Source organism: Bos taurus, chromosome 13 (genome assembly GCF_002263795.3).
Source record: "Bos taurus isolate L1 Dominette 01449 registration number 42190680 breed Hereford chromosome 13, ARS-UCD2.0, whole genome shotgun sequence".
Lineage (NCBI taxonomy): Eukaryota > Metazoa > Chordata > Mammalia > Artiodactyla > Bovidae > Bos > Bos taurus.
The window spans coordinates 66651904-66678142 of NC_037340.1; the positions used below are offsets into that span (position 1 = coordinate 66651904).

The 26239-nt window shown below is 42.5% G+C and overlaps 1 protein-coding gene across 1 annotated transcript in view; it reads left to right on the forward strand.

Moving 5' to 3' along the window:
- CTNNBL1 (catenin beta like 1) overlaps positions 1 to 26239 on the forward strand; it is a 166823-nt gene that overhangs the window by 47634 nt on the left and 92950 nt on the right. Inside the window, 4 exon segments of the mRNA NM_174637.4 lie at positions 1252 to 1391; positions 12122 to 12219; positions 18890 to 18983; positions 22211 to 22302. Coding sequence (NP_777062.2) covers positions 1252 to 1391; positions 12122 to 12219; positions 18890 to 18983; positions 22211 to 22302 — 424 coding nt within the window.

Below are 26239 nucleotides of genomic sequence, written 5' to 3' on the forward strand. Positions count from 1 at the left end.
GATATGTAGAGACAAAAGATCTAATTTCTGGTTTATTTGGTGTGTTGTATTTATTTTTTATTAAACTCTTTATTTTGTATTGGAGTATAGCTGATTAACAATGTTGTGATGGTTTCAGGTGAACAGCAAAGAGACTCAGCCATACATATACATGTATCCATTCTTATAATTCCTGTTTTTAAGAAGCTTACATCCTAGAAGGGAAGGTAGACATATTATAAATAATAATTGTAGTAATGGAAATGAGAGCACACATATTGTGCTTTTTGCACGGCAAACACTTTCAAAGTGCTTTATGTGTGTGTGTTCATTAACTTTTTACAGTAGCCTGTGAGATAGGTAACTTTATTATTCTATTTATTATACAGATGAAGAAACTGAGGCATAGAGAGGCTAAATAAGTGGGTAAGTGAGGTTCAGAGCCAGGCTGTCTGGCTCCAGTCTGTTTAACCACTGATTCCTCAGTCAGGTATTGTTCAGTTGCTCTACATGGATCCCGCATTGTGTTCTCAGAACAAACTTTCCTGTCCTGCTCATCAAAAGCTTAGTGGGCATTTCTTCAATGTCAGACACTTGGGAAGGGCATGCAGGGGTGAATGCAAAGCAGTTCTTTCTTAGTGCCGGGGTGTAGGTTGGCTGAAAGGTTCAGGTGTGGAAATGTGAGTGAAGTATTATGCTACTTAAGGTATGGGGTTATGGAATGCCAGACTTTACCTGCTTTACTTTGGGATGTTCCTCTTCAACAGCTCATTGGAAAGGGGGTGGGGAGGGGAAGGTATTTCTGGATGGTAGCAGAATCGGTATTTTCCTTTGGGTAAGGGGATAATTGGCCCTTGATCTGAAGTGACAGGAAAGAGAAGTCCTTTTTGGATTACCAAGATGCCTACCTTCAGGGCAACAAAGTGAATTGCCATTCCAAGGAGTAATGGTAACTAATCCACAGAACTGGTGGGCAGATAGATCACTGAATGCGGCAGAATGCTTTCAGAGCCTCTCAAAGGGAACTTGTGACTGCAAAGGTAAGGGGAACCCTGTAACGAGGTCTGAATCCAAAATTGATTTTTGTAATGAGGAAATCGATTTCCCAGGGAAGTTGTGTGACACTGTGATGTTTGGATGAGCATTCTTCTTGGTTGGTCTGTTGAAGGTGCTTTGACAGATTGTCTCTGTCTGGATTATGTTGCTGTCTGTTCCTCACCACTGATTGCACCCCTTCCCCTGCAGTGACACTGTCTTGTTTTCCCTTCCTAGGTTTATGGAATCCGAGCTGGACCTCAATGACATCATTCAGGAGATGCACGTGGTGGCCACCATGCCAGACCTGTACCACCTTCTGGTAGAGCTGAATGCTGTTCAGTCTCTTCTCGGGCTGCTTGGACATGATAACACAGATATCCTTTCAGATCTGTCCTCAGTGGGAAGGCGGACGGATGTGGTGGGGGAGTGCTGTTTACTCTCTTCTCCTGTTTGTCTCTGCTGATGTCTGCTGTCACGTCTGGTGTTCTATTTCCATTCTAATTATCTCCCTTCTTGAAACACACGGTGCTTTTTACTCATTTGGAAGTCTGGTTTTTAATCTATTAACAAATCTTGGGCAACCCTTAATTGTCCTATTTGCTCTTATTAGTATTAGAATTCATCGTGATGTATCTGTTCTTATATTAACAGCATTAATTTTTTAGGATCTTGATTTGGGGGCCCATTATATAGGCAAGACCAGGCAGGATTTGCATCTGTTGATCTAGACATCATTTTGTTAACAGATGGCCCAGTGGAGCCGAGCCTAGAGGAGACCATGAACCTTCCTTTAGTTTCACATTTATTGTCCAGGAAGACAGGGATTTTTATCTACTTTGTCTACTGCTATAGTCCCAATTCCTTTAAAGAGGACTGAGTGCACATGACATTTAATGTTTGTTAACTGGTCATTAGACATAAATAGGCAATCTAGGTTTGACTCCCAGCTTTATTTCTAGTATGAAATTTGGTGCCCTCCCCCCACCTCCGGCCCTTAGTATTCTCATCTGCAAAAGTAGATGAGTTATGTCACTGGGACATAACCAGACTTGGGTGCCTTAAGGTCTAACAGTCTTAAGGGCATAGAACATTAAATCATTGAAGGATCTAAAAATTGTGAATTTAGTTTCTCAGCTTGATTTCAAGACTTAAATGCTATAGACTGTTCTGTGGGTACGATACTGTGTATATTCATGGATGGCATTTAAAAATACATATGTGTGTGCGTGTGTGCGTGCCTGCGCTCACTCAGTCGTGTCTGAATCTTTGTGTCCCTCTGGGCTGTAGCCCACCAGGCTCCTCTGTGTTGTTGTTCAGTTGCTCAGTCTGTCTGATTCTTTGAGACCTCATGAACCGAGGCACTCCAGGCTTCCCTATCCTTCATTGTTGCTCTGAGTTTGCTCAAACTCATGTCCTATACTGTGTGTGTGTGTGTGTGTGTGTGTGTGTGTGTGTGTATAAACATTTGCCTTTCAGTGTTGTTGAGAGGATCAAGGGAATTCATATGCTGCTGCTGCTGCTAAGTCCCCCATAGACAGCAGCCCACCAGGCTCTGCCGTTCCTGGGATTCTCTAGGCAAGACACTGGAATGGGTTGCCATTTCCTTCTCCAATGCATGAAAGTGAAAGTGAAGTCACTCAGTAAGTGTCCGACTCTTCGTGACCCCATGGACTGCAGCCTACCAGGCTCCTCCGTCCATGGGATTTTCCAGGCGAGAGTACTGGAGTGGGGTGCCATTGCCTTCTCCAGGAGTTCATATGAGTGCTAAGCAATTTCTGATACTTAGTAGGTATTTAGGAGAAGGCAATGGCAACCCACTCCAGTACTCTTGCCTGGAAAATCCCATGGGTGGAGGAGCCTGGTAGGCTGTGGTCCATGGGGTCGCTAAGAGTCGGACACGACTGAGCAACTTCACTTTCACTTTTCACTTTCATGCATTGGAGAAGGAAATGGCGACCCACTCCAGTGTTTTTGCCTGGAGAATCCCAGGGACAGGGGAGCCTGGTGGGCTGCAGTCTATGGGGTCGCACAGAGTTGGACATGACTGAAGTGACTTAGCAGTAGCAGCAGCAACATATGTAAGGAGAAGGCAATGGCAACCCACTCCAGTACTCTTGCCTGGAAAATCCCAGGAGCCTGGTAGGCTGCAGTCCATGGGGTCACTAAGAGTCGGACACGACTGAGCGACTTCACATTAGGTATTTAGTAAATAATGCTTTTAACTGAAGCTGAATCATGACTTCCAAAACCTTTCTACACTTTGTTATCAGATTCAAAACCGCTTTAGTGGAAAAGGTGTTTGATGTGCCTGTGGTCGTGGTCATGGTCATTAAAGCAAATTCTCTTCAGTAGTTGTTCTGTTTGAATCCAGATTTCCGAAGGTAAGAGACAAATGTAGTTCGTCTGCTTGAGTGATATTCATGGGAGATCTGCTGCTGCTTCATGTTATTTTCATCTTTCTGGTAATCTCTCTCCTGAGAGCATGTCTGACTAGGTTCTTTCCTGCCTGATAATTCTCATAGAAATAAATCAGTGAATAATTTTAACTCAGGCTTCTTGAAGGGTGATCTTAAGCCATTTCTGATACTTCATGTAATGTTAGACAGTCTGGAGAATCTCTCTGTCAGTATCCGGATTGATGAGAATATTCCCCAGGATTCACTGGGCAGTTCTGAGTGGTACGAGAACCCCAGTCAGTTAGCTTATTTTGGGTGAGCTTGATACGGGTCTTGTGAATTCATTTGAGAAGCATGGCTCTGAGTGCTTATCAGGCACTGTGCTCAACCCCCAGGAACCACAGGCTGCAGTGATGCTCAAGCAGCATCCGTCAGTAAACATAGTGGATGTCTAGCATAAGTCCTATTTAGGATACTGGACTTCAGGATACCTATTTAAGGTAACTGGCCCTCCCAGAGTTAGCAACCAAGAGTTCTAATTGTGACTTCACATTTCAGCTTAACTATAGAAGGGTAGATTTTCAGAATCCAAATGGACTTTAGAGATGACTTCATCCAGAGCCTTATTTGTTTAGTTAGTAGTATGTCTGAGGTCCAGATGTTGAACCACTGGCTGTTGCGGTGGGGGATTTCCAGTCCAGTGTCCTTTTCTAGCACACCCTGAGTCTTTCCCTGTAGGATTTACTGCACCCCTGACAGAGTTGCAGTGTCACCCATTACCTTGTGTGTCGATACAGCCATCACCTGTTTTGTTTCTAGAAACACAACTCTAATTTCTTTTTTCTGTTCCTGCCAACTCAAAATAATAGTGGCAGCTTTCTGAAGGTACTGACATTTTGCTGATTCACCAGCCTGGTTCCTGCTGGGGAGAAGACTGATGCAAGAAGTGTGCTCGACATGGCATACTTGGGAAAGGCAAGGGCACAGATGTTCCAAGTTGTTAAGTTCTGGTCTTTAAAGAGGAAAAAAAAAACAAGTCCCCCTGTAATAACTTTGACAGACTGCCATTTCCCTCCTGTTTTCTCCAAGCTAAACTGTTTTTTCCCCTCTTGCTGCTAATCTTCACCCTGCTGCCCTAATTATATTTTTTTAATCTGATTTTTTAATTACGCCTTACATCAAATTTAAAGTGCACTTGAAATTTTAAAAATTACCTAATTTTAATCAGATGCAGCAACTAGGGTAAATGTCATCTTCCTCCTAGTACCATTTTTCCTGGGCGTGGTTTCAGGGAAGAGTCAGCCCTCTTGACTTGCATCTAACACATTCTCAATCTGTTGGAGCGTTGATCTCCCAGTGGCACTGCACTCTGTTTCTTGTCTTATCTGTGATCTATAATGGAAATTTTTCTTCAGGAAACGGTTGTTAACAATTTACTGTTGTACAGCTGTAACTGCCCAAAACACCTTACCATGAATAAACAATTTCGTGGCAGTCATGACTTAAATTTTTAATCTTTTTTAACTCTTCATTTATCAACCACAGCCATACATGGCTGGTTATGTTGCCAGCAAGCACAGGTCATTTTTGCTTTGTCCTTCTTTGCGAAAACATAAACTATAGGGATTTTAATTGGATCAGAGGCTGGTCTGTTGTAACCTTAAGAGGCAGAGGATGTGAGAAAACAGCTTGAGTCTTGTCCTTTCAACCGTGAGAAGCCGCTTCAGAGTTTATTCTGGCGCTCTGCATCACTGCTGCTGGGGAGGGCTTGTCAGCGCTTCTGGGCCTCATCTCCCCGCCTCGAGAGGCTGCAGCTCAGCCGTAGGTTGGCTGCGGAGAGGAATTCTGGTCTGTGAAGAGCACCTCTGGGGGTGCGGGGGAGGGGGAGCACACCCCTCACGCAGTACTGAAGAGTCACTCTGAATGCATTAGGAGGGAACACGAGGTGGGATCCAACAGCTGTTGCCTTTCAGAAATCGGGCTTTTAAAAACAATTTTTCCTTTAAAGTAAATCATTTAAACATGTTTAGAGCCCTTTTGGTGAACCTTTTGGAGTGTTTCTACAGAAAAATGAAATCAAAGGTACATTTAAAGATATCAGTATTTTCTTAAGGTAGTGCTAAACAATCAGTTCTGTGGCCCAGGTTTACTCCATTTGCCTAAAGGAACAAGGAGGACTAAAACAAGAGGAAGACAGAACCCCAGATGATGGCTACCTCTGCTGCTATGACCAAAGGGAAAAAAAAATCTAGGCACAAAATCCATAAATGTCTGATTTTCGCATGTCATCTGCTGTGTTCTCAACTTGAGGGACGAGTCAGTGGAATCCTTTCTAAAGTTCTGTGACAGATCATGGCATTTACTGGGTTCCTCCTTTGTATGATAAGCCCTGTTGGGTGCTATTAGGGTGGCAAGAAATAATAACTCCAGTTGATAGCAAAAACACTCACCTTGCTGTGTGATAAGTACCCTTGGAGTGTTTTGCACAGAAAATACCACTGGAGTTCTGAGAAAACACACATCATCTCTGGCTTGGCAGTGATTAGAGAATTGGGCATTGGAGATGCATAAGCTTTTGATAGATTAGGGATTAGTATGCATTTCAAGTGTATTTTTACAGTGTCTACCTTGGCAATGGAGATTGCCATTCCTCACGTGCTGGGAGCTGATGTGGCCATGTAGTCAGCCCAGACTTACATGGATATCAGGTCCATGGCTTTATTTATTTTTAGAGTCATGACAACTGCCCCCATCTAAATACCCTCTTCTTTAATTTAAAAACTATTGAGTAATCCAAACCAAAAAATTTTTTTTCAAATCTGCTTTCTCTCCACCTATTTGTGATTCAGAAAAATGAGGTCTCATTACACTTCTGAGTGAGCTTCTCAGGTGGTGCTAGTGGTTAAGAACCCACTTGCTAATGGAGAAGACATAGAGATGTGGGTTCCATCTTGAATCAGGAAGATCCCCTGGAGGAGGGCATGGCAACCACTCCAGTATTCTTGCCTGGAGAATATCACCGACAGAGGAGCCTGGAGGGCTACGGCCCATGAGGTCGCAAAGAGTCCGACATGACTGCAGCCACGTAGCACTCAGCACATGTTGTACTGTTGACTCAGGGCGTCAGTACAGTAGGTTGTGTGCTCCTAGGAAGGGGGGTTCGTTTTGTTAGTTGCAGAGTGGATTATTGGTGCTGATGGGGCAGTGCTACTTGGTCTGAAATAGGGAGTGGTCGTTAGCACTGTTCTTTTCTAAATTACTGCTTAGTTTTCTCAGACCCTAGAAAGCCAGGAAAACTTGCGTGAAGTTATCCTGTTGGATTTTGTGAAAAATTGCTGTGGGAACTGGAAAATAAAGAGCAGGTGGAGTTTTTTTTTTTTTTTTTAATAAAGACCAGCAGGGATTGTTGAACTTGAGCAATCTGAGTCTGTGACTGTGACATAGCATATTATTCCAGAAGGTGTGTACAAGGAGTGCCTCGTGTTTGAGCCTCCATGCTGATGAGCAGGAATAGGGCTGGGAAGGGTTTGCACCTCCTCAGGACTTTCTTCTAGTTGGACTGGAAGGGAGTTGGTTATTGCTCCAGTACTTTCCTGCAAGCACTGTCTAACAAGACTCCTGTATCTCAAGCTGTTATTTTGCTGGGAGCTATTCTCATCTTGATATTTCTAGAATCAAAATTATATGGAAAAGAATTTACTTCTTTTCCTCATTCATCATCCAACTTCCCTGATAATCTGTACTGATAAACCAAACACTCATTTTTTGGAGCTGTTTCAATATGCTCTGAAATAAATCAGATCAGATGAAAAGTACCAAAATGGCGGTCTAGGAAAAGCATCTCTTAATGTAACTTTTGATCTTGCTTATGAGTTTTAGGTGAATTCCATGTCTTTGGAAGGTTAGGGTGGTTGTGGCCTGCTTGGGACATTTCCCCTGTGCTGTAGTAGTGCCCACTAACATTTATTGGGTACCTAGTAAATGAAGAATGAGAGCATTTCCCCCACTCATGTTATTTAGATTAAGGATTGGGATAAAATTAAAGGCCTAGATTCATTCTAGGTAGTTCTCTTTCAACTGCTAGAAAAGGAGGAAAAGACCATTTTGTCTGTTTAGAAATTCATCTACATTAGATGAGCTATATCTAAGCATTGTCCTAGGAATAAAATTTTAAAAAGACTTAAAAAAAAACCCACCCAGATTTGTTCCATTAAATCAGTTATATACTGTGACTCTAGACTGGTCATTTTTCTTAAGACACGTTATTGAAATGACTTTTTTAAAAAAGCCATCTGCTTAATATATTTTATTCGTCTTTATCTTTTTTTTTTTAAATAATTTTGTTCCTATGGCCATATTTCATTGGAGATTAATGAAATTAACACTCTGTTTCTGTCCTAAGACTCTCCATGAGATCAGGCCAAAAACAAGTATCTAGAACCAAAAAATAAAAGCCAACACCCCTCTTTTTGTAAAAAGCCACTGGGTTGTGGACCATTTTGTGCCCAGCTGGTCTTTTCTACTTCACTTCTTATTATACTAGCTTATTGCCCCCCTAGTGGGCAGGTGCTGAGGGAGTGAATGGGGTGGCCTTTCTACCTGACTTGGCAGAATAGGCTGTCACAAACTGTGTTTTAGTAATTCGCAGAGAGACAGGCTCTCTGTTTTCCTATTACACTTGGATGGGAGAGCCTTTTACCTTGTGAAATGAAATTGTAACTACAGTGGAAAAACCTATCACCCATGCCCAGAGTCTGCTTGTGAAAAAATGCTGGATGGGTGGCAGACCATGCTGAATTTTCTCATCAAGATTGAGAGTTCATCTGTCTGTCTTTAGTTTGCTTCTTATTCTTCTTTCTGGTCCTCAAATGACCTCCATCTTATGGGTCATATTATATTACTCAGGAGTCGATTACAATTATGGACTCATTTACTGCCTTGCTGAAATGCTATTTGGTGAAAGTTGAGAATTTACATAAAATCAGTTAGTGCTAGAATTGCTGAGTTGTTTGCCAGACCTGGTAGCTGGTAACTTGTTTCTTGTTTGATTTCTCAACTGAGGCAGGAATGTAGGCAAGGAGTTATCCACTGGCCCATTAGAAGAAATAGCTGCTCTTGATAAGAATTAGACATTAGTTCTGTTCCTAAATAAAACCACCACCATTATCAAATTTTCTTTTCCTTTTTTCTCCAGGTTTACTATGACCCATTTGTAAGCATGGTATAAGAATAATCAAAGAAAAATATGATACCTGCCTGTCCCATGAAACCTTAGAGGCCGAAAAAGGACTTGATCAATCTGAATTTCTGTGGCATAGCTGAAATATAAAATTAGATTTTCAACCCAATGTAACCCAAAAGGGGAGGATTGTGTTGTTGTTAGCTTAAATTTTAGATTTTAGAAGTTTTAGAAAAATGAAGGCAGTAGTGAAGGTGTGACCATTCTGTGGGAAGAATTGACTAACAACGTTTGTTATAGTGCTGTCTTGTTTTCTCAGTACTTTGATTTAATTGCCCTTTGACCTTATGATGTCATTTATTCCTTATAGTTACTGTGTGAGATAGGCTGGGCAGAGATCATTACCACCTTATTCAGATGAGGCATATAAGCTATATGGAAATAAAGAAGCTTGAGCAAGATTCCATAGTATTAATAATTTGGCAATAGTTTGGTTCACTAAAGATAGGAATCAAAGATAAATATGATGTGGCCCCATCCTTGAGTTTGCTGTGACTCTTCATCTGTTATTTCACATATATCCCACATGTTTGTTGAGGTTAATGTTTAATTAATAATCATCACATATCAGGTTAGTAAGTACTTAGTGCGGCATGATGTTGGGAATGTAAGGATAGTACCTATTGCATGCCTGATTCACATCCTTGTCCTATAGACATTTGACTCCACCGTGGTTGGATGGATGGATGGATGAAATGTCGTCATGCTTATTAAATAAACAGATGGATAAATAATAGTATTTTTACATCTCATATGTAAAAACTGTTCAAGAGAATCAGTATGGGAGCTTTTTAGATGAGGAGAATGACGGGGGTGTGGTCAGCATTTTGTCCTTTTTCCTGGAACTTTAATAATTTATAATGGAAATAAATGACAGTTCTTTTCTCTGTTATTATAGTAGGGTCATTAGCTAGAATTTAGTTGTAGTTAAAGCTGGTGTATATTCCCCTCTGCATTAATATGAAGAGTAGTGGCAGAGATACTGTTTTTGGAATCATGCGAACCTAACATTCTCCCTTACGGTTGCAGTGACCTTTAGGTAAGTTACTTAACCACTCTGAGCTTTCACTTTCCTGTCTGTAAAATAGGGATCATGTCGTTGTGAGAATTCAGCAGCACAGTGCTTGGCATAATGATGACTTAAAAAATGCTAGTGATTATGATGGTATCTACTGCAGTGTTTAGAAAGGGAGAACTACTAATTCCTAACGCTCAGCATTTCTAGAGGTTAATTTGATTAGCCCTTTTTTAAAAAAATTAATTCAGTTTATGTATTTTGGTTTACTATATGTCACTTATGACACCTGGTCTGTTATGTCAAAAGCTTTCTAGTTACTTTGTTAGTAAAGACTGTATAAGCATGAAGGAATTTTGTCCAGAGACCTTTTCTGTTTTCATACACATTGAGTTTCATAGCACACCCATGTTTTGCACAAATATTACTTTAAAGTGCGAGAGAATAAAACACAGAAAGCTTATTCATGATAGCCAACTGGTCAGTTATAGATAAAAACAAAGCTCTGAATAATTTTTCTTTTAGCAAAAGGTGTTCATAAGATATCTGTAACATCAGTTGGCAGTGAGCAAGTCCTGTCATTCTTGTTAATAGGTCCTGTATCTTTCTTATTATCTTTTTCTTTCCAGTTTGTACTGAAACTGCCCTGCCCTGATAAGACCTTCATCATCTTGCTTCTGGACCCTTGTGTGTGTGGTAGCTTCAGAACAGGTTTTGCTCCTTCAGGCTTGACGTTTCCCCGCACCCCACGTCTGCCCACTCCCAACCCTCACAGTGCTGTTTAGTGCTTCCTGCACATAGCTGTTAGGTTATTCTTCCAAGACATTATTTTCTTCATATGATTCTAATTTTCTCCCCTCCCTGCTTCCCCAGTCCTCTTTCTTCTCCTCTTCATATACCCTCTTACGTTCGAATCTCTCTGCCTATATTCCTGATGTTTTGCTTTCTAGTTTACCTTCCCTCATCTTTTTAGTTGCCTCTTTTCTGACCAGTCTTCTTGTAGCAAATCTTTCCTGATTTCCCAGTTCAATTTGATTGCTCCATGTTTTAAGGATGTCTGCGGTTCAAGTTGTCCGTGTTCCTCATTTGTTACACATTGATAATTGCCTGTGGTGTATAATTGTGTGAAAGTGAAAGTGTTAGTCACTCAGTTGTGCCCGACTCTTTGTGATCCCTTGAACTGTAGCTTGCCAGGCTCCTCTGTCCATGAAATTCTCCACGCAAGGATAGTGGAGTGGGTAGCCATTCCTTTCTCCGGGGGATCTTCCCAACCCAGGGGTCAAACCCAGGGCTCCCACATTGCAGGCAGATTCTTTACCATCTCAGCCACTAGACAAGCCTGGATAATTGTTTAAATGTCTTTAATTACCTTAACTTCCTCATTTTATTGATGAGGAAACTGAGGCCCAGAGTGAATGGATTTGCCTTTGTCTCTATCACAGTGCTTTATTCATCGTAAGCATTCAGTAGATGCTGACTGACAGCAAGTGGTGTGTGTTCGTGTGTATGTGTGTGTCTGTATGTATGGGAAACTTAGTTTAGTTCAGGCTTCTTGTTGTTGTTTAGTCACTAAGTCATTTCCAACTCTGAGACCCCATGGACTGTAGCTGCCAGGATCCTCTGTCCATGGGATTTCCCAGGCAAGAATATTGGAATGTGTTGCCATTTCCTCCTCCAGGGGATGTTCCTGACCTAGGGATCAAACTCGTGTCTCTTTTCAGGTGGATTCTTTACCACTGAGCTACTAGGGAAGCCCTTAGGTCGGGCTACCAGTTTACCAGTTACCAAACATAACTCCTTTTTTCTCTTCTTTGTGTGTCCTTTCTCTTACGTGTCCCCCCCCCTTCTCTTTTTGCCTAGTCTGTAATCATCATTGTTTACTTTCCTTTTGTGTCCAAAGCAGAAGCATATTTAAGGGGAAGGGAGGTTGGTGGAGTCTAGCACAGTCCAACATAAATCCTTCCCTCTACAATCTAAATCTGTTTGTCATGCCCTGATTTCTGAAGACTCCTTGGTGAACACCAGCCATCTAATCTCAGAAAAAATCATTACTGTCTTTGAAGGTAAAGTACACAAGGTAGTTAAGATTATCCTTACTCAGTTCCAAGAATTTAAATTATGAGGTAAGGTTAAGGGTGTTGGCCTATTTCTCACTGGAAAAGCGACCACCCAAGTGATCTACTTGAAGCTGTGAAATTTATGAAGATGTAGTGAACCTATGGAATAAGTTGCCAGGAAGGCAGCATAAGGGAAATAGCCTAAGTGAAGCAGTTACCAACATGTATTGAACAGCCACTGTGATTAGAACCTTGTTGAAGAGATGTTTATAAAACTAGAGTGTATTAAAGGTAAACGGTGGTGAAGCAATTGACCAGGAAGTGGCTGGGAGCCAAATATTTTAATAAAATGTCACTAGGGTTTTCATATGTGCGTGTTACCCTTAACATTCTTCACATGTGTCCATAGCAGTGGTTGATTTGCTTCAGGAATTAACAGACATAGACACTCTCCACGAGAGTGAAGAAGGAGCGGAAGTGCTCACTGATGCTCTGGTAAGTCGCGCGGCCCTCTGGGGTTTTGCAGCTGTGCATATGGTGTCCACACCATCCCCACCGTTGTCTCTGTGAGTGGTATCGGAGACAGAGAGCTCTGTGGCAAAAGGCTGGACTGAATAAGGAGGATATGAAAGTAGAATGCAACCTTGGGGTACCTTATTCTGTGGAACTGTATTAGGGCAGGGGGCGTAGAGTCCTGGCATTTGTTGACTATCTGCTCTAGGCAGGCCTTTACACTTTATTTGCTCTTCACCGTGTCCCCTCAGAAGGGTGTTACTGCTACTATTCCCACTTAGCCGTGGAGCTGAGGCTTTGAGAGACAAAACAAACCTGCCTGTGGTCACACGGCTGGGATTTGAACCTCTGTTCTCTTTGACTCCAATTCCAGCTCGCCCACCCTCACCATGCTGCTTCTAACCTCTTTTACGAGGAGTTTTTGCAGAAAAGAGTTTCTTTTCTGCTCTGGGCTCTAGGCTTTGTACTCTCAAGTGCTGGTGAGGACGGTATCATTATTACTTGTTTTACAGATAGGGAATCAGAGAATGTTAAAAGCAAGAACAAACTTTCTAGCTTACCCCGGCCCGAGGAGCAGCCCTTGACTTCAGAAGTCAGGGTCAGCTGATTTCTGTGTCCCGTTTTTTGGAGCCTAGGCTGTTATTCCAGGCAGCAGCCACTTGCAAGAGTTGATATGTGAGGTGAACTGTTATTCCAGGCAGCAGCCACTTGCAAGAGTTTATATGTGAGGTGAACTGATGTCGTCTCATCAGCCCACTCTACCCATGAGGAAGCCCAGCTGCAGAAGGGAAGCCTTCCCCCGCGTCACTCAGCCAGCCCCTGTAATAGCAGAGATGAGCTCCTGCATGTTGCGGTCCCCTCTGCCATCCTGGCCCATGACACCAGCTTCCCTCTCTCGCCAGAGGGCCGGTGGCAGGGCTAGTCCAGCCTCTTACCCTGATACCACCTATCGACCTCTTATCTAACCCATCAAGCTATCTCATCCTCAAGTTCCCGTCGTTTCTCTTGTCTTCTACTGTCTGATCTTTTCTCTCTGGTTAAGAATGTTAGTAAGTACAGGGTTTTCGGTTTTGTTTTTTGGGTGTTTTATTTTTTTTTAATAATAAGTTTATTTATTTACTTATTTTGTACTGTGCTGGGTTCTTCATTGCTGCGCAGGCTTTTCTCTAGTTGTGGAGAGTGGGGGCTACTCTCTAGTTGCAGTGCTCAGGCTTCTCATTGTGGTGATTTCTCTTGTTTTGGGGCATGGGTTCCCTAGCCCATAGGGTCAGCAGTTGCAGTTCCTGGCCTCTAGAGCTCAGGCTCAGCAGTTCTGGCACACAGACTTAGTTGCTCTGTGTCACGTGGGATCCTCTCCGATCAGGGATCGAAACCCACGTCTCCTGCATTGGCAGGCGTGTTCTTTACCACTGAGCCACCAGGGAAGCCCTAAGCACTGGTTTTGTTGCAGTGTGCAGAGTTCATCAAAGATCGGTATAGCTCCTTGGATTAGAAGCACCTGAGGTGCTTGGTTAGGCTACTTTCTGGCCCCATCCAAGACCTGCTGAATTAGAATGGCTGGGGCTGGACCCCAGATGATTCTGAGACCCCATTGCTACACTGCCCAGCCCTTCCTCACCCTTCTCTTTCAAGCTTCTTGACATGAGAAATTTCCCATGTGCCATGCTCGCAGCTGGCATTTGGTGTGCATGAAGGGGTTGTGAACCCACTGGATATGAAGGACTGTCTCTTATAGAGAGAGAGGCTGGAGTCCAGCAGGGCCATTTGTGACTGAGTATGATGAAAATTTCTATGGCCATTTTTCTTTCAAGCTCCTTCCTGGAGCGAACTGCCACTTTTGTCGAATCCAGGACCTTTATTTTCCCTTTGAACCGCCGTGCAGAAAGGAAAGGATGGCGTGGGGGTCTTTTGTTCCGAGCAGCATCTGAAGGAAGGCTGTGGCACTTGCTCCTTCTCATGTCCCCACAGTGTCATCTGTGTCGTCTTGCCTTCCAGAGGTTAATTACAGTGGCCCTGAATGAGCCTTCCTGCCTGGTCCCTAGACCGATTTTAATTATCATCCTTTGCCTGTGTGAATAGAGGAGACGAAAGGATCGGCTAGCTGGTCTGCTGCCTGTAAAGCGTACCTAGAAACGGCAGTTCACACAAAAGCCCCCTTTGTGTCTTCTGTGTTGCCAGGCCCACCGACAAAAGCTGGATCTTGCAGATTTTATTGTTTGTTTCGGAAGAAACGGTTCATCCTCAGTCCGGGGAACCATTAAGTAGCTGCTGTACGGGGTTTTCTGTTTGTTTTGTTTAGTTTCTGTTTTATTATATTATTTTAAAGTTTTGACTCTTACAGCTTTATACTGGTGGGGCTGGCATGAATCACAAACAAGTGAACATTTCTAGACTCCCATATATTATTTGCTGATCTGCAGCCAGTCAGGAGCCATCAGTAAATGTCAAACAGCAGAACTGGTAGGTGGTCTTCATCTGTGTCTTCCTACCCTTGTGCTGCATTCAGGAAGAAGTTTGATAAATATTCTCATATTATAAGGGTTGAGTTGTCCTCGTAGTTTTAATTTGGGGCCAATATCGGAGGCCTGGAATTGCACGAGTGGAGGCTAGAGGGCATATAGCAGAATTTATTGTGATGTGCAGTTTGCAGTTATTGCCTTGGTCTTTTTCCCAGCTGGAGGTCCTAGGCAATAGAACAGCACATTTGTGGAGAGAGAGTGTGGTCCTGGCATTCTCAGGGATCTTCGGGGTTTAAAATTTGGTTTACATCCACTGCTATTACTTACACAGAGGCGAATATTTGTGCTTTGTAACAAGTTGACTTGGTAGCCTGGGAAATAGACTCTTTTCTGGAGAGTGGAAACATAGATTATTTGCTTTGATGGCAGTTCCTCTGGCATGCCTCTCTAAAGAAGACTCCTTGAGAGTCATGATTAAATTACAGTCATTTCCCCACTTACTAGTCCCCAAAATTTGCCACGCACTTGGCAATCCCATGTCTTTGCTCACATCTCCCTTCAGCTTGGCAAGCCTGGCTTCCCCTGGGCTATTTGGAATACTCCTATTCATCCTTTAAAGCCTCACTTAAACCTCATCTCTCCTGAGTCTTATTTCAGACTCATCACCTCAGCAGAATTTGTGTTCCTCTGCTTCATGGTACATCCTGGCACTCGTCACATTGGCTTATAGACATCTTGTTAGAAGCTTGTCTTTCCTGAGATGTGCTCCCCAGCAGGGGAGGGGCCAAAGTGGTGCTTTGTCACTTACCAGTGTGTAACCTTGGAAAGGTTACCTAACCTCTCTGCGCTCAGCTCCTTCTGTAAAGTGGGAAGAACAGTAGTAGGTCTGTATATGAGAGAGGTTCCAGCAGGCCTACGTTTTGCATTATAACCATATTACCATGTGTATTTTCAAAACTTATTGCTTGGTCAAGATTCAGTGGGTGTGGGTGTGTATGTAGGGGTCGGGGAGAGGGTTTATTATTGTTTTTTTAATATGAAATTTCCAGAACTCATAGTAGGTAGAAAAACCCCAGTCAAACTCAAGAAACCTTGTTGGCAGATTGTGGAAGATAGAAAAAGAATCCTTCAAACCCTCTCATCTCCGCTCATCTGTCCCTTTCTTATTTCCTCCTTTTCTCGTGTATCTACTGTCTCTGCACAAGCGGAAAAATACGACTGATTTTGCCCCTGAACTTTGTCTCGGTAGAATCTGGTGGAATATTGTTTGGCAGGTATGCTAACAAGTGGAAATACCCAATGACTTATCGGAAAACGTCAGACTTAAGCCAGTCACGATTTCCAAGGGCAGTGTTGCTGTAGCTGATGCTTTAATCCCTAAGAAGAATTTGTTTTTAGTTTCAGAGTTAGTCACAGGTCCAAAAAAATAGGCATGAAGGCGGTAGACCCAAGAGTGTAGAGGGACAGAATGCTAATCTGTGCCTCTTACTAGATGATATCCGGAGCTATGCATAATATAAATATTTTTCCGAGGGTTTTCTCAGCTAAATGTATTTTGACTGCTTTGACCCTCCTGCAATCAGATAAAATTGCATTTAACCCAGCTAAACATAAAGTTTCACACTTTGCAAGCTTAATAAGGCTGTTTGTTAGAAGTTAGATTTTTGTAGCAAGGAAAAAAGATTTTCTCCAGCCAGACCCATTACCAATAACCATCTAGTTCTGGAATTTGAGTGTGTTGCTTACTGCCTGGCTCAGTGGTAAAGAATCCACCTGCCAGTGCAGGAAACGGAGGAGACACAGGTTCGACCCCTGGGTCGGGAAGATCCCCCAGAGGAGGAAATGGCAACCCACTCCAGTATTCTTGCCTGAAAACTCCCACGGACAGAAGAGCCTGGCGGGCTACAGTCCATGGTGTTGCAAAGAGTCGGGTACGACTGAGCAACTGAGCATGCACGCGTTGTCCCCACAACCTTCCAGACAGCCGACTCTGGTAACAGAATTAGGAATCGAGGAAAGGGAGGGAAAATAATGCAGACACGGCAGCGGTAAGCAATTGAGAGTGGCGAGGCAGTTCACAGAACTGACAAGCAGTGTGATACCCGGCGGAGTTGCAGTGTCTGCTGCTGTAGGATTCAGGGAGATTACAAGTCAATCAGGGTGATTTAGGGGAAAACAAACTGTGACATGGTTCACGTTTTCCCCCAGATGTTTTTCTGTTTTCTCTCACACACCCAAATTGTCCAATTAATTAAGGAAAACACTGCAGTGGATTTCTTTGAAGCTTTTGCTGGCTGTGAGATTTGAGAGCAAGATTGTATATCTCCTTGATATATAAGAGGGGGAAACAGCTCTTTCTCCTATTTAAAGGCGCTCTCAATTCTGGCATCAGTATCTCCTCCAGTCTGCAGCTAGGGTCCTCACAGCGGGGCAGAAAGGAGAGCCTAGCAAATGTGCTTCCTTGGTGATGCAGGTATCCCCAGTTAGTCAATAGTTTCAACTCTCCCCCATCTGGATGCTTCCCTCAAGTCTCGCCCAGAAAGAGTAGAGGCCTTATTTCAAGATGTGTCTCTCTTGCCACTGTTCCATCCTCAGGCTCAGTTTGAATTGTCTGAGAGTGCCTTGTGCAGAAGGGTTCAGGAAGCATCAGTCGATGAGATCATTTCTTTCCTGTCCTTTCTCTCCTTTCCTTTTCTCCTCACTAGAAACGACAGGATGTGATGGAAAAAGTCTAGGAGTTGGTCACTTCTGCCACAAGCTCTGTGACTTTGACCAGGCTGATTAACCCTTCTGGACCTATGTATTCTCACATGTAAAAGCTGTGAGGGATACTTGAGGGTAAATGAAGCAGTGTATGTAGAAATACGATTACAGTACACAAAGTAAATGTTTTGTCAGTTTATTTAAATTTAGCAAAATTACCGAATGTCTGGTATGTGTAGTGTTGCACTTGGCTTTGAAGAGTGTACCAAGATAAGTGAGGGTGCAGCGTCTGCCTTCAGAAAATTTGAGTTTTCTTAGCCCGTGCAAGAGATGGAACAGTGAATAACCAGGTATCAGAAGAAGGAAAGGGCTATCTGCTGAATTTTTGAACCAGACCCAGGGTAAGGCATGCCGTATAGTTTCATTTACTCTTTTTTTTTTTTTTAGTTTCATTTACTCTTAACTCATTCCCATTTCCTAAGTGAAGAAGCTGGGGCAGTGAGAGAAAGGAGCACCATGGGTACGCAGCAGATCTTGTCGACCGGTATAGGTTTACTTATTGGCTGCGACTTGGAAATTTATTACCAGGCAGATAATCACTTCTTGATTATTAGGTGTTTCTGTTTCCTTACTTACCTTCCTGGGGGTGCTCCTGGGTTCCCCAGTGGCAGTCTCTGTGTAGGGCACACATTGTGTCAGAAGGTAGCATGGAATGGTGGAAACATTGTTTCATCTAAGAAGGAAGCTTGGTTTTTGCTTCTGCTGCCACTGCTTAGTAAACGTGTGGTCTCGGCCAGGTCACTAATCTCTTGAATATCATCTGTATGACATGGCTACTGAAAATTTCTTGTAAGTGATATGTGGTTATATGAATCAAATGAGAGAAATAAAATTGCTTTTTAGGCATTATATATAATAAAACATAAGACATTTTATTATGTTAAGATTCTTTTTGAGAAGGGGTCAGAAGTTCATCAAAGGTAATAGTTTCATAAAAGCTTGGTTATGGAAACTTAGAAACGGTTTGAGTTTAACCTGAAGTTTTGAGATCAGTGTCAAATACGGCAAGTAAACTTTCCTACTGAATATCTCTTGGTGCTGTAGTTGAGAAATGTGCTTCTCACTTGAACGAACTTGTGACTCGAGAAGGCATTTTCGTAAGGTGTTTCATACTCTCTAGAAGTAGAAGGAGCACACGACTTGATTTCAGAAGGCCTAGGTTCAAGTGCTAGCATGTAACTCACTCACTGTTACCTTGGATTTTACCTTGTCCCCTTAAGCTTCAATGAGGGATAATGAGGCCTGCTGTTTCTTTGCCTCTGGGTCACTGCACAACTCAAAAGAGATCTTGGGATGGGAAAGCACCCTTCAGACCACAAGTGGAGGCTGTTTACTTTGCTCGTTCAGTAGAGAGGGGGGTACAGGAGTGGGAACGTTCTGGGGACCATCCTGTGACATGTACCCCTTTCTCTTGCCACCCTGATGCACAGGTGGACGGGCAGGTGGTCGCATTGCTCGTGCAGAATCTGGAGCGTCTAGACGAGTCTGTGAAGGAAGAGGCGGATGGCGTCCACAACACTCTGGGTAAGGGGGAGAGTGGCCAGCACTTCCTGAGTTTTTGTTTGTTTTGGAGGTTGGCATTCATTTCCTTCTTCCTTTGTAATAGAGTCAACAGCCAGAGGGTTTTCCTTTTTTCTGCTCCCAAACTGCCTGTTCAGAAATGAAGACCCTTGTGTAAATTTCATACAACTGCTGCTTTGGTTGGGCTTGCAGGTAATAAAAGCAGAAATCCACTAAGTAGGTGACCTTCCTGGACAAAAACGGCTGGCTTCTCTGAATAGGCCTTTTGCCTCTGCTTCTAAAAGTCAGGATAAAGTCTATGCAGGATGAATTTTTTTTTTTTTTCCTTTGGAAAGTATGTATTTTAGGATTTTTGAATCCCCTTCTAGTGGTTTTTCTTCCCATTTCTCTTCACTGGAACTACAAGCTTTTGAACCACTGTGCATAGGCATACCTCATTTTGTGTGTGTGTGCTTTATTGTGCTTTGCAGATGTTACATTTTTACAAATTGAAAATGTGTGGCAACCCTGCATTGTCAGATGATAGCATTATTTACTAATACGATATTTTTAAAATTAAGGTATGCACATTGTTTTTTAGACATAATGCTATTGCACACTTAGTAGATTACAATATAGTATAACTTTTGTATGCACTTGGAAACCAAAAAATTCATGTGATTCTCACTTTATTGTGATATTCACTTTATTGCAATGGTCTGGAACCAAACCCACAATATCTCCAAGGTACACCTATGCCTTTATAGGACATTTTATTTGAAAAATAGTATTTCCTTCCCTTCTTATGTGTACTTTGCCGTGTAAACTGTGAGTTGAAATATTGCTGTTAACTTGGCTGTCCCTTTATCATATGTTCATTTAAGTAGATTCTTCTGCAGTATTTCCCCTCCTCCTCCTCAAGTCTCCCCAGTCTTTCCCTCTGCAAAGTTGATTAACCAATAGTCTGTTTAAAATTATAGTTTGGGGTAGCTCTGTTTATCACCATTTGCTGTCTTATAAAACCAAAGGTGACGTATCTGTAAGCAGAGCTTAAGAAATGAACAAGGCCCAGCAGAAGTAGAAATTTTGATGAGGTTAGATTTTCTCCCAGCTCCTTTGTGTCTACCACATATTTCCGTTGTAGTTTTATACTCTCTCCTGGGAAATTATCATAAAGAAGGAGGAAGACATAGCACCTAGGGAGTAAGAGAAGAGAGAACACAACAGTCTGTGATCTGGGGGTTGGCTGTAGTCTAGAGCCAGAATTTGGCATTGCCATCTGTTAGCCTAATGCTGAATTTCGCTGAATAGAAGGCTTATCAGAAGTCTTAACGGACTGTTTATAAAAAGAGCCTGATGTAATGGGAAAAGCACCAGCCTGTCAATCTGTGAAGATCTGTGTAGTTTCAACTTGGTCCCTTACCAGCAGCTCAAGAGATTCATCCCTCTCTTCCCTACTAAGCATGTGATGTTTGTCAGGCACTGTTCTAGGCCACTGGGTACATTAAAGATGAATTAGGCACAGTTCCTCTTAAGAATCAGACTGATGGGAAAGTCTTGAATAGAAAGGAGGGATAATACAGGATATTGCAATAGGAGTATAATAGGAGTCAGTGGGGAGCCCTATGGAAGAGAAGAGGAAGGGTCTCCAAGTGGCTGGGTAGGAGCAGGTAGCTGATTGAGGCTGAATATGAAGAGAGGTGCATTTTGATGGAGAAATGTGAGCCATACCCTCAGGCAGGGCAGTATCGTTTGTCAAGTCATGAATGGGTAAGGGCTTTGGGGAAAGACTAGAAATGTGCTATGGCAGCGAGAGGTGAAGATGGTAGGAGATGGGACCAGAGGAGTAAGTTCATCCAGACTATGAAAGACCTTCTAAACCTTGGCAAGATGTTTGGATTTGATTCTAGTGTTCAATAGAAAGCCACCTAAAGGGTAAGCAGAGGGTAAGCAGAGTAAGATAAGGGCTTCGGAGATTAAAAAGAATGAGCCAATTTCTTAGAAAACGTCAAAAGTAATTTAAGGTATTCAAATGGTCTCCATCTCTCAGTGGTCTCGTTGCTACTCTGCTCTCACAGCTTTGTGTCTACTCTCCGGGGGGCTGCCTGGACATCCTTTAAGTAGCCATTGGCGAGGCCGACATGGGCTGAAGAGTGAGGAGAAAAGAGGTGTATTGCTTCCTTCAGCTCTTTTTCCTAAAGGCTCTGGGCATTGTGCTTAGAGAGCTCAGAGCTCCATCTGCTCTCTGGTAGTAACATATCCTGGCATGGGGAGCAGCAGGGGCCTGAGGGAAAGGAAAGCACTGAACGTATTCGAATGAGGGTTTGGTTTGTATAGTTGCGTTTGTTCTTGGCTGTGCTAGGTCTTCGTAGTGGCACGTGGGCTCTTCTCGACAGTGCAAAGGTGCTTCCCTGCCTGCAGCACAGACTCTAGTTGCAGCAAGCAGGCTTAGTTGCCCTGTGGTGTGTGGGGGTCTTAGTTCCCCAGCCAGGGATTGAACCTGCATCCCCTGCATTAGAAAGTCAACTCCTAACCACTGGACCATGAGGGAAGTCTGTAGTTTTTGTTTTTTTTTTTTTAATGGCCTTTTTTTTAGTCTCATAATCATACAATCACTTTTTTTTTTTTTGGCCTGCTTATTTAAAATTTTTCTATTAAATGGCAATGTGCTTGTTGTAGGAGGTAGCAGGACCAAGTATATTTGCTTCTGAGTACCTGACAGTTACCTCTGCCAGCATGGCCTTTCCTGTCTATGCACCTTGTTTTGTTCAATTAAGAAGATCATGCTTGCTTCCCTTGTAGTATCTGAAGAAAGAGATCTGAAAGTGGGTGAATCAGGAGAGGATGAGGCTCTGAATTCTTCCACTGATTTTTCCCTATAAGGCTTCTGCCTAGCCCCCTGTGTCTTCCGTTACATGTCTCAGGGACCGTAGTACTGTGACAGTAAGAGGGCCTTGTTAGGCAGATACTCACACTTTGTGTATTCTGCTGGTGTTCTACACAGCAGAAAACCTTTCACTATTCCTTTAGTGAATTCTGACAAGTTCAGTTATGAGTTTTACTTGTAACATACTTGAAGGAAAAAAAAAACAACATAGCATGTCCCTAGTTAATCTAAGAATGACAACACAGCATCTGGCTGGGAGGAATACAGGCAAGTGGGAAGAGGAATATAATGTCTGGCATGGGAAGCAGGCTACAGATGGAAACAAAGTTGCCCTCCCAAATGACTGGTGTCTGTCTCTCTGCAGCTATTGTGGAAAACATGGCCGAGTTCCGGCCGGAGATGTGCACAGAGGCCGCCCAGCAGGGTCTTCTGCAGTGGCTGTTGAAGAGGCTGAAGGTAAATCTTTGCAGTGTGCCTGGCTCATGCTGGGTCATTGGCACAGGTTGTTATTCCTGTGCTGTGTGATCCCATTTGGGAATCTTTTGGCAAATGTTGCCTCTTTCTTTGCTTCTCTTCTTCCATTTGTTTTAAAAATAGCCTTTAATAGCCCTGAAAATAATATAAACATGTTGTCAACACAAATTCACATAGTACAGAAGGTTTATACCGGAAATAGAAGCTCTCCTCTGCTGATTCCTTCTAGTTCCACTTCTCAGAGACAGCCACTGTTAACAATGTTTTATCTATCCTTCCAGAAATTGTCTCTGTAAATAGGAGTGTATGTGTGTGTTTATATGTGTTTCACAAATAGAATCATACATTATTTTCTTTTGCAAGTTGATTTTTTTTCACTGAACTAGTGGCTGCCTAGTATTCTGTTTTATGGTTGTGCCAAATTAATGTAACCATTCCCCTGTTCATAACAGTTTTTTACTCTTAAAACAGCACAATAGTGAGTATCCCCATGTACACACACACTGTTTTGTTTTCTTTTTTTTTTTGCACACTTGTGTCAGTTTATCTGTAGGATAAATTCCTAGAAATAGAATTGTAATGTTAAAGGGTATGCACATTAACATTTTTGGTAAATTTTGCAAAATTGTCCTCTATCAGTTGCTCCACTGAGTTGAGATGTCTATTTCCCCTAGCGATATTGGGCATTGTCAAACTTAAAATTTTGTTAATTTGATAAGTGAAAACTGGTATTTTATTTTAATTTGGAATTTTAAAATCAAGTACAGGTGCTGGCTTTCACCTGTTTATTAGCCAGTTGTATTCATCTCTTCTAGCTTCCTGTTTATGTACTTTGTTCATATTTCTGTTGGATCATTCATTGATCTGTTGATCTGTTGGCTCATTGATCTGTTGGATCATTCATTCACTTTTCTTGTTAGCACAGTCCTTTGATCATCTTTTGACCATTTAGTGCCTGTACCGTAGAGTGAATTAGGAAAGGGAGAGGTCAGGGCTTCTCTCAGGATAGTGTTAACCAAAGACATGCTGGGAGGAGGTTTGGAACTACTTAATACTGTAGTACTGAAATATTCTGGGCAAGCAAGGATTCCCAGCTTTTCAGTGAGAAAGCTTGTCTGTGGCTGGAATGATTCTTTAGGTAGTCCTGGCCTTGCTGAGCTCCAGAGGGTCATAGAGATGCAGAAACTCTGAGGTGCATCAGGTCCAATTTATCCCCACCCCTGCCTCCCCCTCTCCCCCGCCTCCCCCCCCTCCCCTGTTCCCACTGTCTTGGCCGGGGTGAGGAGGAAGATTCTGCTTAAGATATCATATGTCCACATGGTTCCCTCTCTTTCTGACAATTTAGGTCTTCCCAAATCCTTCTTATTTAACCCTTTGTTGCCATTAAATCTGTAACATAGACTTTCATAGCATGGCTTGAGGACACTCAGCTAGCCTGTATGTTCTCATCGGTGGGTAGGGGCGCACTTGCTGGTATAAGGATAAACTTGGTGCGTAGTTCAGCGCATGGCAACCGCCTATCCACACACACACACCCGCACCTTTCCTTTCCGGAAAGAGTCAAGTCTGGTTAACTCATTCATTGTCATGTTTGCAGCTTCCTTTTGACCTCCTCTCATGAATCTTTATGTCCTTTGGTTTCCCCATGGAATTACACTCACATCTCCCTCAGTTTCTTCGTTCCTTGATATTCAACAAAACTTTATTCTGCCAAGCTGTGAGACATTTTGGGGGTGAGGAGTAGGGGAGAGGAAAGTAAAACACAGAGCTAAGGTGACGGGCTAGATGGCAGGGACCTGAGTCTTAATGGGATGGCCTTAATGGATTGGGGCCACAATTGTATACAAATAATCCAATAATTTTTGTCTTCGTGAGGTCAGGACCAATCTTTCCCAGTTGCTTGAGGCTTGGTACTGAGTCAGGGATCTTCATTAAACTAGAATATCCGGCCTCTTCTGCCTTTTGAAAGGTGTTGAAACTTGCCGGTCTTTTTATGAATTGGTAACAGGAGGGGAAATTGAGACCTTTGGGTGTTTGGTTGGATTCTGTTACTCTTATGAGAGTAATAAAGAGGCCCATTTGGCCGTCTTGCAAGCTGTTGACTCTTGCCTTTCAGGCATAGTGTTTATGCGATCCTCAGGGCACAAATAGCCATGTTATCTCTAAAACAGTTTTTCAAAATTTGGGGGTATCTAACCATTAAAATGCTATTTGGTTATTTTACTAGTAAGCGAAAATTCTTAGAAAATTATGTGCTGACCAGGCATAAATGAAAGTTTTGCTTCAGGGTGAGGCCAGCAAGAAGGCATGTCTTTAAAAGCAATTCCTTGCTCTTATTTCTCATAATCTGGAGAAGTGCTTACTGTAATCTTCACCATCATAATCATCTTGGTGAATCAGATTGAATGATGGACCCAGATCCTTACTTTCACAGGTAGAACTTTAAAAAAATACAAATTCCCAGACGTACTTTCTCAGTCTCCGTCTTCAGTGTATTTTAGACACGTTCCACGTGTGGCTATAAATGTACAGTGGTATAAGATCCACTGGTTTCTAGAAATGTGAGCATTTTTGTTACCTGTTTTTGTTCAGTACTGCTCCAAAACTAATTTAAAACTTCATTTTCATTATACCATTCCCTGTTCAAGAACCTTCCTACAGTGATACTAATGCCCTCTGCATCAGATCCCACCATCTCTGCCTACTTTTTAAGGCCCCTTAACCTGGCCTGATCTGACCCTTCCATCTCTCAGTTTTGAAACATTGGCCTTTTAGTTTTCAGACATGCCCCTCTACCTTTGCAAAGGTCAACATTGTTGACCTCTATGTCTTTCTTCCTGTTCCTCCCTCCACCAGGAATGACTCCTGCCTTATGTATTTCTAAATTGTACATAACCTTCTTAAACCAACTTAAACCCCTACTCTTCCATATTGCCACCACCATTTTTTGAACTGGAAGGAATCTTATAAGTTCTACAAAAAAATTAAAAATCAAGACGTATAGAGATTAGGACAATTAAGATTGCCCAAATTCATGTAGCTAGAGGTAGAACTAGAATTAAAACCTAAGTTTCCAGACTTTCTTCATGTACTCTTTGCATAGCACTGCTTTGCCCATACTGCCCTCTTTCTTTTCTGAATATCAATCTTTTTTTTTTTCATGTTGGTTCTCTTCTGGGAGTTAGCAGATCTGGGTTCTAACATATGCCTATAGCTGTGTGAAACATACCCTCATGGAGTATCTTTTCTTCATCACCTGGGAGACTTCCATATTATTATGTGTGCTCCTGGTCTTTCTCCAAATATCCTTAAACTCCTTAACAGCAAGGACTAGGACTCCATCATATGTGCATCTCTTCCCCGTTGTTCTCTGGATGTGATTCCCAACGAGGAGCGTCAAAATTGCCTGGCCACTTATTGGAAATGTACATTCTTGAACCCGCCCCAGACTCACTAAATCTGCCCAGCTTGGAGTGGAGCCAGCAATCTGTGTTTTAACAAGCCCTCCAGGAGATCCTGATGTATGCTGAAGTCTGAGAACCCCTTTTATATTTACATTGCTTTATAAAACCTTGCTACCTAACTGATCATCCCATTGTTTATTCAGTAGTCCTTGAGTAACCCCTAAGTGAATGGCACATTAGTCAGTCTCCTTTTGGTACTAGTAGCCTCGCTAGCAGTATACAGAGATACTTACGGATTTTTTCATTCACTAAATGAAACCTTACTAATTTGTGCTGCTAATGGGGATAAAACCCATTTCATAGGATTGCATTAAAAGGTTTAACAAGTAAGCAGATAACTGTAGTGTGAGAGACGCTGCACCATAGTTCACTTTTTGATGGGGAATAGAAACTTATTAGGATACTGTGTACTATGGAAAATAATACCAAAACTTTTTTCTTTTTTAAAGAAACAA